General features: G+C 35.6%; 1 protein-coding gene across 8 annotated transcripts in view; it reads right to left on the reverse strand.

The window, feature by feature from the left end:
- The window catches only part of WRN (WRN RecQ like helicase), a 148,074-nt gene that overhangs the window by 23,807 nt on the left and 106,496 nt on the right, over positions 1–17,771 (reverse strand). For 7 of the 8 annotated variants that reach the window (XM_044225425.1, XM_044225422.1, XM_044225420.1 and 4 more), the window contains 8 exons: positions 15,875–16,045; positions 15,700–15,797; positions 14,367–14,442; positions 13,532–13,608; positions 9,120–9,195; positions 8,780–8,892; positions 6,463–6,577; positions 1,985–2,116 (listed from right to left, as the gene is read on the reverse strand). In XM_044225425.1, coding sequence (XP_044081360.1) covers positions 1,985–2,116; positions 6,463–6,577; positions 8,780–8,892; positions 9,120–9,195; positions 13,532–13,608; positions 14,367–14,442; positions 15,700–15,797; positions 15,875–16,045 — 858 coding nt within the window. The remainder of the gene's footprint in view (positions 1–1,984; positions 2,117–6,462; positions 6,578–8,779; positions 8,893–9,119; positions 9,196–13,531; positions 13,609–14,366; positions 14,443–15,699; positions 15,798–15,874; positions 16,046–17,771) is intronic. The other variant, XM_044225426.1, reaches the window with a different exon arrangement.

Here is a 17,771-nt window from a genome sequence, read left to right on the forward strand (position 1 = left end):
ATTGAACTAACACATGGTACTTTAGTTATGTGAATGTCCAAGAAGACAAATCCTAAAATGCTTAGTGATAGTGCAAGGCTCCAGATGCATTCTATAAACGGTTCTTGAGAAAACTTTAATAGGGTGTTTTATATTGGCTCTATTCATAAAATAATAACCACAATTTATCAAGAGCTGTCGTTTTTTGCCTAGCATTAAACTTAACATGAATTGTTTTAAATTTAGGATAGTGTTACATATTTTATGTAGCTACAAAAGTAGCTCCAAATCCATTTAAGATGTACATTTGATAAAACATTCTTTTAAATACTCAGAAAGTTTATGCAGCTCTAGATTATTTCATGATACCTTCTTTTAATGCATCTTGGAAGTCTGAATTTGGACTGTATGTGAAGGCTGTACTTTCACAGAACGGAGCGTTTAAAGCAGTATTTTCAGCCTTCAAAGGTAGGTTTTAAGTTACCTCATTAAATGTCTACCTTTTTCTACTACACGGTCTGCACCATGTGTGCATAATATCAGGGTTATTTGATACCAGGCATCAAATTACCTAGAACTAATTGTATTATTGCTCCTGATTAATTAGTCCTTAGGCATGTTTAATTTTGTGGTTAACTGGCACAGCCCCTCTCAGACCCCTGGGAGAAACGGATAATTATACCATGATATTACACAATAATATACAAAAAAAAAATAGCAAAAGATATCAATGAAAATATACCACTCTGTATTTTTAATCATGAATATATAATACAACACATGAAACCATGTATCAGGCTGAGTATTAGAATGTACTTTATTCAGAAAATTTGGAGGCTACAACAGATTTTCTTAGTATTCAGTTATACTATATATATGATCAAATTATGTATTTATAAGCATATTTAACACATGTAAGTTACTATTTAAATAAGAAACTGAACTTAAAATTTCTATTTATCATGCAATTCACTTCAAAAATAGTACAATGGAATTGTTCAGTTTCTTCTATAATGGCTTTTGTACTTTTAATTTCAGGAATCTGACTGTTTAATTAGAACATCTGTTAAGTGATGAAGACAAGCTATAAACTGTTTTTCTTATTTATACTGGATTTTAACCAGAATAAGAAGTATAATATAGCCTAGTGAATACAGACACAGAGAACATGAAAAGCAGGCACTGGACCATATAGCCTTTTCCAAATCAATTTAATGACAGAGAGGATAGGAATTCAAATTAGTTAAACCTAGCTGGAAGCCTAATTCTGTCCCTATTCCACTAAGTTATACTCTTCATTTTGTATATTTAAAGAAACCTCAACAGCCTTAAGGACTGAGGCCAGAACAGTGAAGAAACATTAAGTGTGGCCATTTTTCATAGTAATTAAGATTTTTTTCAAAGACCAATCAGGCATGGTTTAAAATAGAAAATAATAGTAGAGGATCTAGAATGAAAAGCAAGCTGTTTTTTAAAATCTTATTTCCAGCTTCTTGGACATCCTTCCAAAGACAGTTTACGCATTTTTGTATACATACACAAAAATATGTTAATATATAAGCATGCATATATACACTCACTTCACTTATGCTTTTCACACTGCTCTCCATCTTCCTTTTCCTTAATGTATCTTGGAGATTATTTCTTATCAGTACATATGCTAACAGTTTTTAAACTATTAATCCCAGTTAAAAAAAAACAGTCTTAAAATACAACTGCTCTAATATCCCTAAGCTGTAAATATGTTCAGCAGAACCTCGATACAACCTCTACAAAGTAACCATGGTCAAAGTACACTTACTCTTTTTAATTAATTGACAAAGGTAGGTTTGGCAGAAAAAGAAAATGACATTCTAGTCTAAGATTAAATGTAAAATGAAACGATATAAAATACTGCAAGATTAGAAGAAATTTATCCCAAGTCACAATTTTACTATTTGAAAAGCTGATAAGAACACGTTTAGATAAATTTGAAAATCTGTTAACTTGAAAGTAAAATACTAACCAAAGACATCTTCTTTTCTTGGAATAAGTAATACGTGACAGCCACAGGCTGTGAGAGGGAGCATGCTTCATTTTTTGCCACCACACTGTTCCTTTGTTCTTCCTGAGGTTTTGTCCTTGAAAAGAGGTCTGTCTACAAAATTTTAAATGTAACACAAATGATCAATAATAATATCAATATAATGATAAAGTATCAGTATGATCATTAGGCATGAGGGCAAAAAAAAAACCACACAAGACTTCAAAGGAATGAATTTTTATTCCCTTTATATGAAGAGCTGAAAAAGGGTTTTGTTTTCTTTTTGTTTATGTTTTTTTACATATTGATCTAAAAAGGTAAAATAAGGATGGAGGGAGTAAGTTTTTAAATCAGATATATGTAATAGTAAACATGGTTATAAAGCTAGAAATTTCTAGTCTCTCCTTTAGCCAACAAAGAGGGAATAAAAAATGAACTATAATGTTGACCACTCTGACTCTAAATTAGTCCCTTAATCTCTGGAAGTGAATACTGAATGAATGAATAAACCAAATTAATATTCAAATTTGATACTATAGTCACAAATTCTGCTAACATTTTGTAAGTAAATACATTACTACTATATACATATAGTTTAAAAAGATACATACAAACTGTGGCTCTAAACTTGAAGCATTATGTAAATTCTTGAATACGGTTCCTTAGGAAACGTTTAAAAGAGAAAAAAGCAGACAAAGGATTGAAAAATGAGATTAACAGAGCAATAGTGGAATTTTTTAAGAGCCTGAAAATATGTAAAGACCAAGTGAGAGTTATGATAGAATTATATGATGTATGATTCGCATGGATTAAGAATAGTTTTCCCCATGCCAACTTTACTTTTCAAAACATAAGCACCAATTTAAAAGAATTAAATCCAACAGAACTTGGCGTATTGTAACCCACAGCAGTCCATTTCTACCCTAAATAAATTGAGTCTGCAGATTAGTTCAGATACCTGGGACAACGCAATTTGGGGAACAGAGAAGCTAGACGATACCACAAGTTGTTTCTAGGCACCTCTAGATTTTCAAGGAAGAGTATTTTTTATTAAATGAAGTGTTTCTATCTGAGACTGTAACAATGTCAAATCTGGCCTTAAATTGCTAGGCATGCTTAATATCAGACCCCATTAGCCCGATTCCTCAGTCTATCGGTATAGGCTATAGCTGGAGGCAACAATGGGATACCCCAATACCAAGGTCTTAGAAATGTGACCACTGTGAATTATACTGGCAAATCCATGAAGATTTTAGTACTTATAGGACAAAATCATGATGTCATCTGTAAATGTGAGACTAAAGGGTTTAGGAACATTCAAAACACTAAGCAAAGTACTAGGAGGGCAGTAATCTCAAGAAGGAAGGGCTATTCTAATTAAGCAAAAGTCTAATCAAATCATGCTCTGTGTAGGGATGCCTGGGTAGCTCAGTGGGTTGAGCAGCTGCCTTCGGCTCAGGTCATGATCCCAGCGTCCTAGGATCGAGTCCCACATCGGGCTCCTTGCTCGACAGGGAGCCTGCTTCTCCCTCTGCCTCTGCCTGCCATTCTGTCTGCCTGTGCTTGCTCTCCCCCCCCACCTCTGATAAACAAATCATGCTCTGTGTAGATAAAAGACTAGATGAACAGAGAGTGATCAATGGAAACATAAGTAGGAAAACAGTGGAAACATAAATAGGAAAGGCAGAAGGACCCAAACAGGCAATACCTAGCCAAGCACTGTTCAGATGACAAGACATCTTGGCTAACTAGATTTGAATTTAACAGTTTCCCTGGCAAGTAATGTAGGACAATGCCTAATCTGCCTTGATGTGACAGACTACTCTGACACTATCAGAATTCCCCTTGTGATATTCCAGGCTTTCTAAGGGACTGTCAGATAAACTGGCTTCCCATATACCTTCTTATTCAATAGGAGAGGAGAAGATGCTGGTTGGGTCAGGTGAAACTTCTCAGTTACAATTCCCATGATAAATTAATGAATTTGCATTCCAATGTAACCACTTACATTCACATATGCACACATGTATACATAAAAACAAGCTCACAGAGAAGGATAATGCAAATCTACTCCCGAAAACACAACTATTCTGTGACAAGACATATCAGATTTTTAAAGGGGGATCCAAATGTGCGTGTCCAAAGCTTACAGGAGATTCTTAGAAGCGAAAACAACCTAATACTGCCTTCCATACTTTTAATGCTTCCAACTTTTTATACCCACCCCTTATCTTTTGTCTTTCTTTTTTTGTTAAGCTTTATTTATTTATTTGAGAGACTGTGTGTGTGTGAGCAGAGGAAGGGGCAAAAGGAGCGAGAAAGAGACAAGCAGACACCCTGCGAGTACAGAACCCAGGACTCCAAGATCATGATCAGAGCCAAAATCTTAAGAATCAGAAGCTTAAATGATTGAGCCACCCAGGCATCCCTATCTTTTGTCTTTCTAATTAATCTATTGTTTCCTTAATATGGGGAAGGAAAGTATCCTTTCCATTGTGTAGTCAGGAAATGTTAAAAAACACATACAGAGTCAGGCTCCCTGCTCAATGGGGAGTCTGCTTGTCCTTCTCCCTCTGTCCCTCCCCTCCTCATTCTCTCTAATAAATAAACTCTTTAAAAAAAGTGGGGGGGTGGCGCCTAGGTGGCTCAGTCGGTTAAGCATCTACCTTCAGCTCAGTTCATGATCTCAGCATCCTGGGATGGAGCCCCATACCACTCCCCCAGCCTCCTGTGGAGCAGGAAGTCTGCTTCTCCTTCTTCCTTTGTTCCTCCCCCAGCTTGTCAAATAAATCTTTTAAAAAAGAACACATTCGGCTTCAACAGGTAGACCATGGGAGAATTAAATTCCTAATTCCCTGATTCTGAGTTTAGTAGACTTTCTACTACCTCACAATGCCTTACTTCTATGCCAGAGTACACAAAGTTAATAGAGTCTGAATGTGGGCTTTAAAGAAAGAAACCCAAAGGATCCTTGTGGATATGGCCATTTATGGTGGAGCAAAGAGTAATAAAAGAATAGGAAGAAAATGCTATTAAGACTGAAGAGAAGAAAATGTATTCTACTTAATATCAAAGGACAGCATGACTGGAAGGAGAGGGTAATTAGGGAATAAAATAAATAAAACAGAAAAGAAAGCGGCTGGGCTCCATGCCAAGTGATAGCAAAGATAACTTTGCAGCTTTAATTTCTATCTCCATCTGAAAGTAAAATAATTTATCAACCTAAAACACAGTACTTTTTCAAATTGAAAAGCACAATCACTCAACAGAACAGAAAGACATGAGCAGCCTGGACAACTACTTAAGCATCATCTTGAAAATTAGGTAACATGTTTTTGTAGGTGATTTACTACAGGAGTAATCTGAATCGATTTTCTAAGTGTCCAGTGTGGAAATGAAAACACAGCTGACCCTTGAACAAGGTAGTGTGAAGCGGCCAAGTCCACTTAGATGCAGATTTTTTCAATAAATACAGTACAGTGCTAAAACATATTTTCTCTTCCCTATAATTTTGTTTTGTTTCAAGTTTTTATTTAAATTCTAGTTACTTGACATATAGTGTAATATTGGTTTCAGGAGTAGAATTTAGTGATTAATCACTTACCTACAACACCCAGTGCTCCACAAAAGTGCCCTCCTTAATACCCGTCACCCATTTAACCATCCCCTGCCCACCTTCCCTTCATCAACCCCTTGTGATTTTTTTTAAGATTTATTTATTTATTTGAAAGGGAGAGAGAAAGAGAGAGTATGCACGAGCATGGGAGAAAGGCAGAGAGGGAGAGAGAGATTCTCAAGCTGATTCCTGGCAGAGCATAAAGCCCAACGCAGGGCTTGATCTCATGACCCTGAGATGACGACTGGAGCAGACACTTAACCAACTGACCCACCCAGGCATTCCTCCTTATGATTTTCTTAATAACTTTTTTTTCCTCTACCTTACTTTATTACAAGAAAAAATAGTATTTGGGGCACCTGTGTGGCTCAGTCTTTTAAGCATCTGTCTTCAGCTCAGGTAATTATCTCAGGGTCCTGGGATTAAGCCTAGAGTCGGGCTGTCAGCTCAGTAGGAAGTTGGCTTCTCCTCTCTCTGCCCTTCCCCCCATCCCTGCTTGTGCTCTCTGGCTCTCTCTCTCTCTCTCTCAAATAAATAAATAAAATCTTAAAAAACAACTGCAAAATAATACAGTAAATAAGACATACAACATACAAAATATGTGTTAATCAACTATATGTGTTCTCAGGAAGGCTTCTAGTCAATAGTAAACTATTAATGGTTAAGTTTGGGGGAGTCAAAAATTATAAATGGATTTTTGATGGGGTGGGGGTCGGCGTCCCTAATCTCCCACATTGTTCAAGGTTCAACTGTAAAGGGAGAAAATGTTGCTTTGTAAAGGTGTTTTTTAAATCATCAAAAAATGTTTATTCTCTCACAATTCCTGCAAACCACAATATTTTACCTGAATGCTATTTATTTGACAGAAATCTTTGATGACTTCCAACAGAGGGGTCAACATATTAGCTTTGCCTTCAGACACACCATCGATCCTTTTCACATTTTCAAATGTAGTAGGTCTGTCATTTAAAAAAATTAAGAAGTCAAGAAACCACTAAAACATTATCACTCCAGCAACACAGCTGATGTTTAGCTTCATATTAATACTTAATAAATGTATATTTTTCCATTAACCAAAAACAATGTGTAAAACAAGTAATGATGTTTCTCTTCGCTTTCCACCATTTCAAGATTTATTATTTTAGCAGTTTTTGAATAAAAACACCACTACCATTATCACCACAAAAGCACAGTACTAACTAGTAAACAGGCCATTAGCATGAAGAAACAGGCTAATGTTCTACTCTATTACTGATCTTGTCACTATTAATATTTTTACAGATGTTAAAAAAATCTTTGAGGCTCTGAGGATAACCAAGAGGCTAAGAAATAGAAAAGAAAATCTCATTCATTATATACAAACTATTTACCTGTAATAATAAACTTGCTAACTACTTTAGGCTTTTAACTCAGTTATTTCTTATTGTGTCCAAAATCCAAGAGATTGTATAATGTCTACTTTCTAAAAATCTGCCAATCTAATTATTACTCATTTTCCTTTAAATTATCTTCCCTAAATATTAAAATGTGGTTTTTGAATATTTACTTTTAATAAAATAATTATTTTAAAATATAAGCACTATATTATTAAAATTCCTACACTAAAGTAACATCTTTTGGATGAAACTTAATGACAAAAACAATTTTTTAAAAGAAAGTATAAAAGATGAATACAATTGGGACGCCTGGGTGACTCCGTTGGTTAAGCATCTGCCTTTGGCCCAGGTCACGATCCCAGGATCCAGGGGTAGAGTCTCTTATCAGGCTCCTTGCTCAGCAGGGAGCCTGCTTCTCCCTCTGTCTGCTGCTCCCCCTGCTTGTGCTTGTGCGAGCTCTCTCTCTCACAAATAAATAAATAAAATTCAAAAAAGAAAAAGGGTGAATACAATTATCAGACAACTGCTTTTTTTCTTTTAAAGATAGAAAATTTTTTGAAAGATTTTATTTATTTGTTTATTTGTCAGAGAGAGAGAGAGAGCACAAGCGGGGGGAGCAGCAGGCAGAAGCTTAACCCAGTGAGCCACTCAGGTGTCCTTCAAAAACTGTTCTTTGGAAATAATTTCTTCTAAATACTTATTGACCACCTCATCTTTATTAGGCATTGTGCCAGGTGCTTTGGAAGACACAAAATAATGATGAAAACAGTGTCTTTATTCAGAGTTTACAATCTGGAAGATACAAGCACGTATACCAATAATAAGAAAAAATAAAGCATTATGTGAGATGTGTCACAGAAGCATCTTCTAAATTTACATTTTAAAGTCCTTTATGAATTCAGGGGAAAGGAATTAGTTTGCTGCTAAGAGCAGGAAAGACTTCATGGAGAAAATCTTGAAGGATTTCCTAGCAGGAGTTTTGGGAAGTCAAGGAAATGACAAGACAGAAGCAACACTGTAAACAAATACATGGAATCTGAAAGGGGATCTTCAACATGCAGTCGGATAAACCACTCGAAATTCTGTGACATGGATGAAAAAGCATGTTTAAGTCCATAAATGGCCTTAAATTCAGGGCTCTGAATTATAAGCTAAAGAAGTTAAGACAGGAACTAGTTAGGCAGAAGTAGGACATGGGAAAGAAAGACTGATTTGGTCTCATGTACCAGATGAAACAGAGACCGAGAGATGAAGGAAAGATTTACTAGTTAAGAGGTTTCTGCAACAGCCCAGGGGCAATGGTCTGAACTAACAGGGTGTCACAAAGAAGAGAGAGGACAGCATACACAGATGCACAAGGAATGCTTTAATGAAAAAGTCTCACAACTATTTAAGTAGGACTAAGACGGGGATCCACGTTAGGGAAGTGAAAATAACACCAGGCATTTTAAACATGTGTCATTGAGAACATAAAGGTATGAACTAACAAAAAAAAGAGAGAGAGAGAGGAGTTTTGGTAGCTGCACAAAATGCATGCACGGAGGGTTTTGGATAATGAGTTAGATTTCATATACACTGAATGTGATGGCTGAAAACGGTTTTCATTCATGTTGAAACGTAAGACTACAGCTCAGTGGAGAGATGGTGGGCAGCATGGGAGACTGGGGAGTCACCTCACAGACAAGACAGCTGGACCCCAAGTCATACTGTCACTGAACAATCTACATTACAAATCTATTACATTAGGAGAAAATAAGGTAGAACACACGCCGACAGACAGCTTACCTCATTTTGGCCATATCCAGTAGTATCTTATTTGTTGCCAGAATAGCTGGAGGGACATCCATTTTACTGGCTTGTTTCTGCCTGGCTTCAACCAGTTTGCCATACAACACAGTCTGAACGAAGAACAAAGAAACAACTGAACATTTGTTGTTGTTTTTTTAATGTACTTAGAAAAATCCAGTCCTTTATTTTTAGAGTTTCAGCTATTACATTTTCCCTCAGGATGAAGAATTAACGATGTCTCAGACTCAAGCTCAAGAACAACTTTTAAAATGCTGGCAACAAAATTTTAAGCATGCATATAATCCTTTCAAGCACTGCCTTTTCACAAAAGCCGTACCTCAGTCTCCTGCTCTTGAGCTGAAATAACAGGTTCTGAGGACTTGTGAGGTTTTCCTGGTGAATGCACCATGATGCTAAAATATGTAAAAGAAAATAAATAGTAAAGTCTTTTCTTTCTCCATGTTCACTTTTTATTTCACCCCCAAAATGAGAATATTGTTGCAAGTCAACAGTAACATTTATTTTTCATAACACCAGTAAGATAATTGTGATTTATATGGAAGCCTAGATTTTAAGCAATTTCAATCAAATGCATTCACTATAATGGTAAAGTTAAAACTGTAATTTGAATTCATCAAAATGTAGTATACTCAAAAACAGCCTTTGCCCCATCCTCATCCTCAACCAAATTCTTTAAAATACTCCTTCCTTATCTATACTGAAGATAACTTTTTTTGTCCAAGAGAGATACAATCTATGATTCTTTACTGTGACATCACTAATTTTTGGTTGGTAAGGAACATTAGCATGGGACTAATCAAACTATTCATGGTTTTCTTCAAAATCAAACAAAACTAAACCAAAGGGGATTTGTCTTTTGATTCCACAAAAGAAAGATAAAAAGCATGCAATTAGCAAACAACATGGAAGGAGTGAGGCAGCAAACTAGACAGAAAACCAATTTCTACAAAGAACATTTCCCATTGATAAATTATTTCTAAAGACAAAAAGATATAAAAATGAAATTGTATGGAATAGCCTATATAAAAGATGCCCAATTTAAATAAAGCCCTTTTTTGATAAGGAAAGGGCGAACATGTTTGATATTTAACAAATGTTTATAGTAAGATTTTCACAATTATCAAATCCTATTGCTAAGATAAGCAGATTTAAACTAGAGGAAAAAAAACACCAGTTCAAAGAATTAGTAATATCAGGTTATTCAAGATAATTATACATTTGTTTTAAATAATAAAATTATATTACCCTTTATAATAGTATTTATAAAAGTCTTTATACTAACATACTGCTTGCAAAACGGTATTTTAAATTATTTCACAAATAAATTTTATTATCATATATACTGGCAAAATACGGGCAATATAGCCCTGAAGAGAAATATACATGGAAAACAATCATAAATGTTTTGCCTATGAATACTATTACAAGTGCACAGAAGAAAAGCCCAAAATAACTATAATGAATATCGTGAAAAAGTGGAGATGTTGGGGGCACCTGGGTGACGCAGTCGGTTAAGTGTCCAACTCTTGGTTTTGGCTCAGGTTGTGATCTCAAGGTCATGGAATCGGCTCTGCACTGAGCACAGAAATCTAGCATTTCTCTCCCTCTCCTCTGCCCCTCCCTGCCTCTCTGTAATCAATGAATCAATCAATCAATCAATCTTTGGTGGGGGGGATAAAAAGTGGAGATGTTCTACGCATGAAACAAGAAAAGACTAACATGTTAAAGAAGAAACAGAACAAGAAATAGTTCTTAGAAATTAAGATTTTAATAACTAAAATTAGAATCTTACTAGATGGAAGGGAATATAAAGTCAAGGAATCCAAGAGAGTACATACCAACAAAAAGAAATTGAAAACAAGGGGGAAAAATGAGTAATAAAAACACTAAAAACCAAGCCAAGAAAACAAAAAAGACAATTACTAACAACAAGGAAAATTAAAGTAGTCATACCATAGCCACACAGACCGGCTTAGTAGTATAAATATCTGTGTAAGTATAATAATATAAAAACAAATTGTTAATATGGCCACAACTTGAAATATAATTCTGTTTTGGTCAAGGGAGGAACTTAAGGAAGGGAAATGAGGGAAGGGCATATGGAGATAAGCCACAATCTACCATTATAGGTCAATAAAAAAACTTCTAAAACTGATAGGTCCAAAATAGTAATCTAAGCATGCCACTTAGAAATATGGAGGCAGGGGAACCTGGGTGGCTCAGTTTGTAGGCATCTGACTCTTGATTTTGACTCAGGTCATGATCTGAGGGTCATGAGGTTGAGTGCCAGGACAGGCTCCATGCTCAGCAGGAAGTCTGCTTGAGATTCTCTCTCCCTCTCCCCTGCCCCTCCCCCACCTTTAAAAAATGGAGGCAAATATCTGCAAGCCCAGATGAAAGATTAGAGGATAACCACTTCTACAGAACAGAGCAAAGTAGATTTGGGAAGGATGTGAACTGGCTTGCTTTGTTATATGCCATTAAGTACCAACTGACTTTTAAAACCATGTACATGAATTATTTTAATGAAAATTCAAATGAACTTTAAAATAATAGTTATTGATATGTAAGCATCTTTCTTGCTCCTATACACTAAGCCCATATATTAAAATTAATTTCTGGGCCACTCCACAGGTATGTCAAACCCAGTATGTCTTTTACTGAACTCCTCATCCCCTAAATACCCAACCTTTCAAACCTGTGCTCCTCTTATGTTACCAGTGAAGGGAATGACAACACTCTCACTTGCAATCAGACACAAACCTAAGTGTCATGTTCAAGTTCTCCACTTTCCTAAGCCCACCTCTGTTTTCAATCACTTAGTCCTAACAATTCTAACTCCTAAATATCTTACAGTCCTTTCTCTTTCCATGCCCACTGCCATTTCCCTTGTCTAAATTCCCACCCTCTCTTGCAATAGCCTCCTTATTGTGTCTCTACACTCTGATCCTCCTGCCTTCCATTCCCTCCATGGCCAGAGTCATGGATCAAGGGTCGGCACACTAGGGTGCATGGGACAAACCCATCTGTTCTCATAAGGCTTGTAAGCTAAGAATGGTTTCTTACATTTTTAAACAGTCAAAAAAAAAAAATCAAAAGAACATTTTGTGACATGTGGAAATTATATGAAATTCAAATTTCAGGGTCCATAAATAAAGTTTTATTGGAATACAAGCCACACTTTCTTTACATATCAACTATGGCTGCTTTAAGGCTACAAGAGTAAAGTTAGACAGAGACCACATAGCCCTCAGAGCCTAAATTGTTTACTATATGATCCTTGATAGAAATGGCAACCTCTGTTCTCAATCGTAAATTTGATGTCACTGTCCTACTAAAAAATCCTTCCTTAGCTCCCAACAACTCCTCTGCCTTTATGATCAAGTTGAGGGCTGGACAGGAACTGGATATTCTGGGCCCTATTTAATTCTTCAGTCTTAAATTTTCACCACCCCTCTGCTTCCCTCTACTAGGTAACTGCTAGGACTGTTGAGTTCCTTGATCATATCACACCCTCTCTCGCTTTCAGGTTTTAAAAAGTGGGCCATTCCTCTGCTCAGAGAACTTGGCCTCATGTCACTTAACTTCTACCTAAAGTCTCAAGTGTCATTTCCAAGTGTGTTTCCAAAGTATTACAACTCTGTATTGTAACTTCATGTTCCCCTACCTGTATATCCCACTAGAGTATAAACCCTGGGAAGGCCAGTGACTATGTCTCTACTTTCCCTACCAAATCCCAATGCGAAGAGTAATACCCAGTACAAAGATGTTTACCAAAAATGAAACAAATGTTTAAATGAAGAAATATAATATAAGCATACTGAATAGATATCTTGTTCTATATACTCCTTAACCCTTTTGTTTACACACTATAATTAATTAGCCCATATCTAAACAAAAATAAATTGTTTTGAGTGAGAGACTGGTATTATGGTAAATATTTCTGTCAGATCCAAAGTAGTATTATCTAAGTGAGAAATCCACCAGAAAGTAATAGCATCAGAGCACATTAACTTCCGTTCACCTGATATGTATATAAACAAAGTCCATTCAATAATCTGTATATAAGTCCCGACAAGTTTTTCAAACTCTCCATCTTTAGACCTTCTCTAATTCTGTACATTCTCCACACTTTCATTAAGTTAGCAAGTCAAATATTAAACTCCAAAGTATAATAGGTCCATTCACTATTTCTACCAATTCTAATATCTGCCATTTTATGTTCCCATAACATATATTTTATATGGCCTTGGAATATATATTTTATACATAAGTAGTGAGTTTTAGAAGCTAAAGGTTGACAAATATAGATTTGAAAGTCAGATCTGCCATACATGACTAAACAAAGTTAACTTCTTAACCCTTGGTATCTTCAACTTTAAAATGGGAATAAATAATAGTAGCCAACTTACAGATTGTTGTAACAATTAAATGAGATGTTACAAATAAATACTTAGCATGTAGCATATGGCTTGGCAAATAATAATACCCAAGAAGTATTAGCTATTAAATTAATATTATACTATCATTTTATAGGCCTTATTTAATAATTATAATTTATATATTATATATAATAATTTTATCTACATAATAATTATGATAGGCTTATGCTTTAACTTCCTTCTACCAATGAAGCAGTCCAACATCTGACAGACCTTTCTCTTTAGGAAAGAAAGAAAAAAGTGTCAATACAGTTAACATAGAAAATAAATATTTTGAACTCTGTACCTTTTTTTAGGAATGTTTCTCCCAGAAGAAATTTTATCAGCTGCTTTATAAGAATACATCTTCTCCAAGTTAGGCTGCTTTTAAACATATAAAGATTCATTACAAAAAATCATAAGTTTCAAAACTTTCAAATACAAAAAAAAAAAATAATAAGATACAAAAATCTCACGATGACAACTTTTCCTCTGATTAACCAAGTCATCAAATAAAAGTCATCACCTGAAAATAGCTCTTGGATTATCAATTTCTAGGATTCTAAAGGCAGTTGGAAATGTAATATACTATTTCTCCCAAATCTATAGAGAATACATAATCAGAATAATTATTTGAGGCACAGCAGAGGCCCAACTTATAAAATAATTCAGTGAAATTCTGCATACTTTAATAAAACAGAAAAACTCTAACAAAAAATTAATTCAGCACATTTTCCTGTTACTCCAGTGTTCCAATTAGTTTAAGTCTGCCTGTGGTTCTTTAACCTGTAACTGTTATCTAAGATCCAAAAACAAAGCAAGAAAGTATGTGTGCATGTGTGTGAGTATGCATATAGCTTTCATGAGAACACTTAGGAATCAGACTTATTATTTCTCTTAGTTTTAAGTATCGTACTTTGTAAAACACAAAAAAACTCCAGGCCAAATGAGTTATAAAACAGGTTTTAAAAAAATTAAAATAAGTCACTTTCTCAAGTATTTTTAACTGTCCTATTAGTCCCAGAAATCACATCCTGCATCTTTTATTCTGTTCACATCACTACTCTTTCCAAAGTTTATGTTTTATTACATATGGTATTTCGAAGGAAATCAGTAGGAACCACCTCTTTAAACAAACCAACCTTCTTGTCTGTGGTTGACTCAGCTGGTACTTGATTATAGGAACCCTGTTCAACGCTGGGTGGTACCGTTTTAGAACTGAAAAAATAATAAAATCAAATTATCTCAAATGCTGAAATATGATTATTCAATTATCTAATATAATGCATCCAGTCTCAGAAAGACAGATGAGAGTCTATTGTTTCAGAACTGAAACTTTTAAATTTTTATTTATTTTTTAATTTTTTAAAAAGATTTTATTTATTTACTTGTCAGCAAGAAAGAGAGTCAGAGAGAACACAAGCAAGGGGAGTGGCAGGCAGAGGGAGAAGCTGAGCAGAAGCTGAGCCCAATGTGGGACTCGATTCCAGGACCCTGGGATCATGACCTGAGCCAAAGGCAGAGGCTTAAATGACTGAGCCACCCAGGAGTCCCCAGACTGAGATTTCTTTAAATTAATTTTTTTTTTAGGACAAGCTCCAAAAGTGCATTTTAAGCTCTTTAAAATTTAAGTTTAAAGCTCTTTAGAGCTTTTTGACTTTAAAAGAAAAATTGATAATATAATGCACACTATAGGGATTACCATCAACATTATATTATAAACTTCAAAGTTGTGAAGAGAGTTGTATTCAACACAGAAATGATAATTATGTCACATGATAGAGGTTTTAGCTAAACTACTGTAGTAATCATATGACAATATATAAATCTATCACACTAACATGTTGTACACTTTAAACTTACAAAACGTTATATGTCAATTATATCTCAATTTTTTAAAAAAGGAAAAAACCTATAAATGATCAACAACATGTAAAGATACAAAAAAGAAGGCAACAAGTATATTCCCTTCCCTTCTAACATAAGAAGAAAATTTGAGGGGTGCCTGGGTGGCTCAGTGGGTTAAGCCTCTACCTTCGACTCAGATCATGATCTTAGGGTCCTGGGATAGAGCCCCACATCAGGCTCCCTCAGGGAGCCTGCTTCACCCTCTAGCTCTGCCTGCCTTTCTGCCTACTTGTGATCTCTCTCTCTCTGCCAAATAAATAAATAAAATCTTAAAAAAAAAAAAAAGACAATTTGATATATATGGATGCTTCAATGTTGATCTCAGTACTGTTTCTTTAATCAATGAAAAAATAGCTTTCTAAATACTATAATACTCAACTACTTCTTATCAATCAAGAAAATGATCTATGATTTATCTTTCACCCACTAACTCCCAATTTCAAACTAGCTAAAAGACGTATGCAAAGCAATCTTTACTCACTTTATCTTTGTGGTGCCTGTGAATTGGTATGATTTGACATTTCAACAACAAAAATACAGAAGTTAAAAAAAAAATGAAAAATGAACCTTGGTAGAAGAAACACCCTCGGACACAATTCTTCACTAGCTTGGAGGAAAAGTTTCTTAGGAGACTCTGTACCGGCTTCATGAAGCCAACATCTGCCCTATTGAACACAAGAAGAATCTTTTAATACATAGTGAGAAAAATTAAATCAAATAGGTAGTCTTCTACATTGCTTACCTTTTCTGTAAGAGTGCAAATCCTTACAAATCTGCGCTTCCCAGAAACTTCTACCAAGAATCCCTCAGCCATGAGCTGGTGGGATAAGGCCTTCCACCAACTCTCTGTCTGATTCTTGCCACTGCCAAATAAATTGTGTCTGCGATACTGATCTGGAAGACGCTGGGAACTCTGAAATTAGGAATAAAATCAGTGTCTAAAAATGCTTTTTTTACTTAAACAGGATAAGTAAAATGGAACTGCCTATTCACTTTTTGGATTTAACACTAAATTTCAGCTTTAAATACCTACAAAATTTGATGCCCATCTTGCTTGTTCTGAGCATTTAAGTAATAAATAAATATATAATCAAAATAGTGTTCCTTTCCTGTGTGAAATAATGGCAGGTAATTTGATACACGTTTTCCAATGCACAGGGTTGGATACGTTTGGCATATTTAACCTAGGCTATTTAGGCCTTTTATCAACACACATTACTGTCTGAAAACAGTACTCATAAGCTGTATGTAGCTCAAGACCAGAAGCAGGGGTGTTAAAAGGCAGGGGGACCTACAGCTAGTCATCAGTGAGCGCACTGCAACGACTCAGTCCCCACAACATGGCTGCATTCACCGTACTTTTGTTCACGAGGTACTACAAAGTTTACTTAATCATTTCTGATTTAGCTACTTTACAGAGAAACCCCAGGGAAAACAAGTGCATGCTACACAGGAACTGTTTTTGAGATTCTTTTTTTTTTTTCCTAAGTGACGAGAGGATTCCAGTAGGAGAATCTGCACAGGCCATCACATTCTGGCAATGTTGGGGAAGATGGTCTGCCACGTGCAGAGTCTCCTATCTAACTCTCTTGCCCTCTGATGGAGGGGACTCCCCCCACCTTCACTCTCTGTAAAGTACTTTTCCATTCACTGTGCTCTCTTACTACCTCCTCTACTTGCCCTACACATGCAAGAACTGCCTTTAGATGTCTATAGTATTTTATGAAAATAATGCTTTATGGAAAGTTGCTCCTGTCTAATGTACTTGTGGTGAATACGTCAGATGGTCATTCAAGGATCATTCTAACCTTCAGCCACTGTACCCTCTTTCACTGAAGAATCTGCAAAGTTATGAATATTGTTTCTCAAAATCCCTTTCCGCCAGAGTTCTGGGTATGATTTAAGAGGCATTTTTGCATGACATCTCTAAGCAGGAGATGAGGTCGGGCTACTCTGCAGCTGTTCTTGCAGGGACACATGATTGTGGACGTGTTCGCTTTTTATGAGAAAATGTTAGCCAAGAACCCAGCATACGACTACTAGCATCCTAAGTCTCAAGAGACATATACTTTTTGGATACAGATTATAGCAAGTACAGGTGGTCACCAGAACAAGAAGGAGAACCTCCCTGGCTGTTACAGGTCCCTGTTCGGTGCACTGTGGGGTCTGGTGCTATAGTGGCAGCTTCCCAGACTGACAGCTTCTTGTCACAGAAGAGGCAGCAGGTCTCATAATCAATTATTTTACAGTACAATCTGTAAGTTTTAATGCCCAGTAATACATAGCTTTCTGTTTAAATTATTTAGAGTGATTATGAGCAAATATAAATTCTGTATTTTAGGTTATATTTAGATTTCAAAAAGAGTCATCCCTTGACTATGTCAAGAGGTTATTCTAAAAATTTCAATATTAAATGCAATCTAAAAATTCTGAAACAGGCACAGTCCATCATTCAACATTTTTACATTTTACCTATATTCCATGAAGGCTTAACAATCAATGCATATAAAAATCCAGGGGTCAAAGTCAAAATAATTCATAGACAGCAAACATAACTCAAGTACTAGAAGGTTCTCTATTATGAATGTACTGGTTTTATTCAACTGATGAAAATTGTTACAGCTACCAGTTTATCATTC

Source organism: Neovison vison, chromosome 11 (assembly GCF_020171115.1).
Source record: "Neovison vison isolate M4711 chromosome 11, ASM_NN_V1, whole genome shotgun sequence".
Classification (NCBI taxonomy): Eukaryota; Metazoa; Chordata; class Mammalia; order Carnivora; family Mustelidae; genus Neogale; species Neogale vison.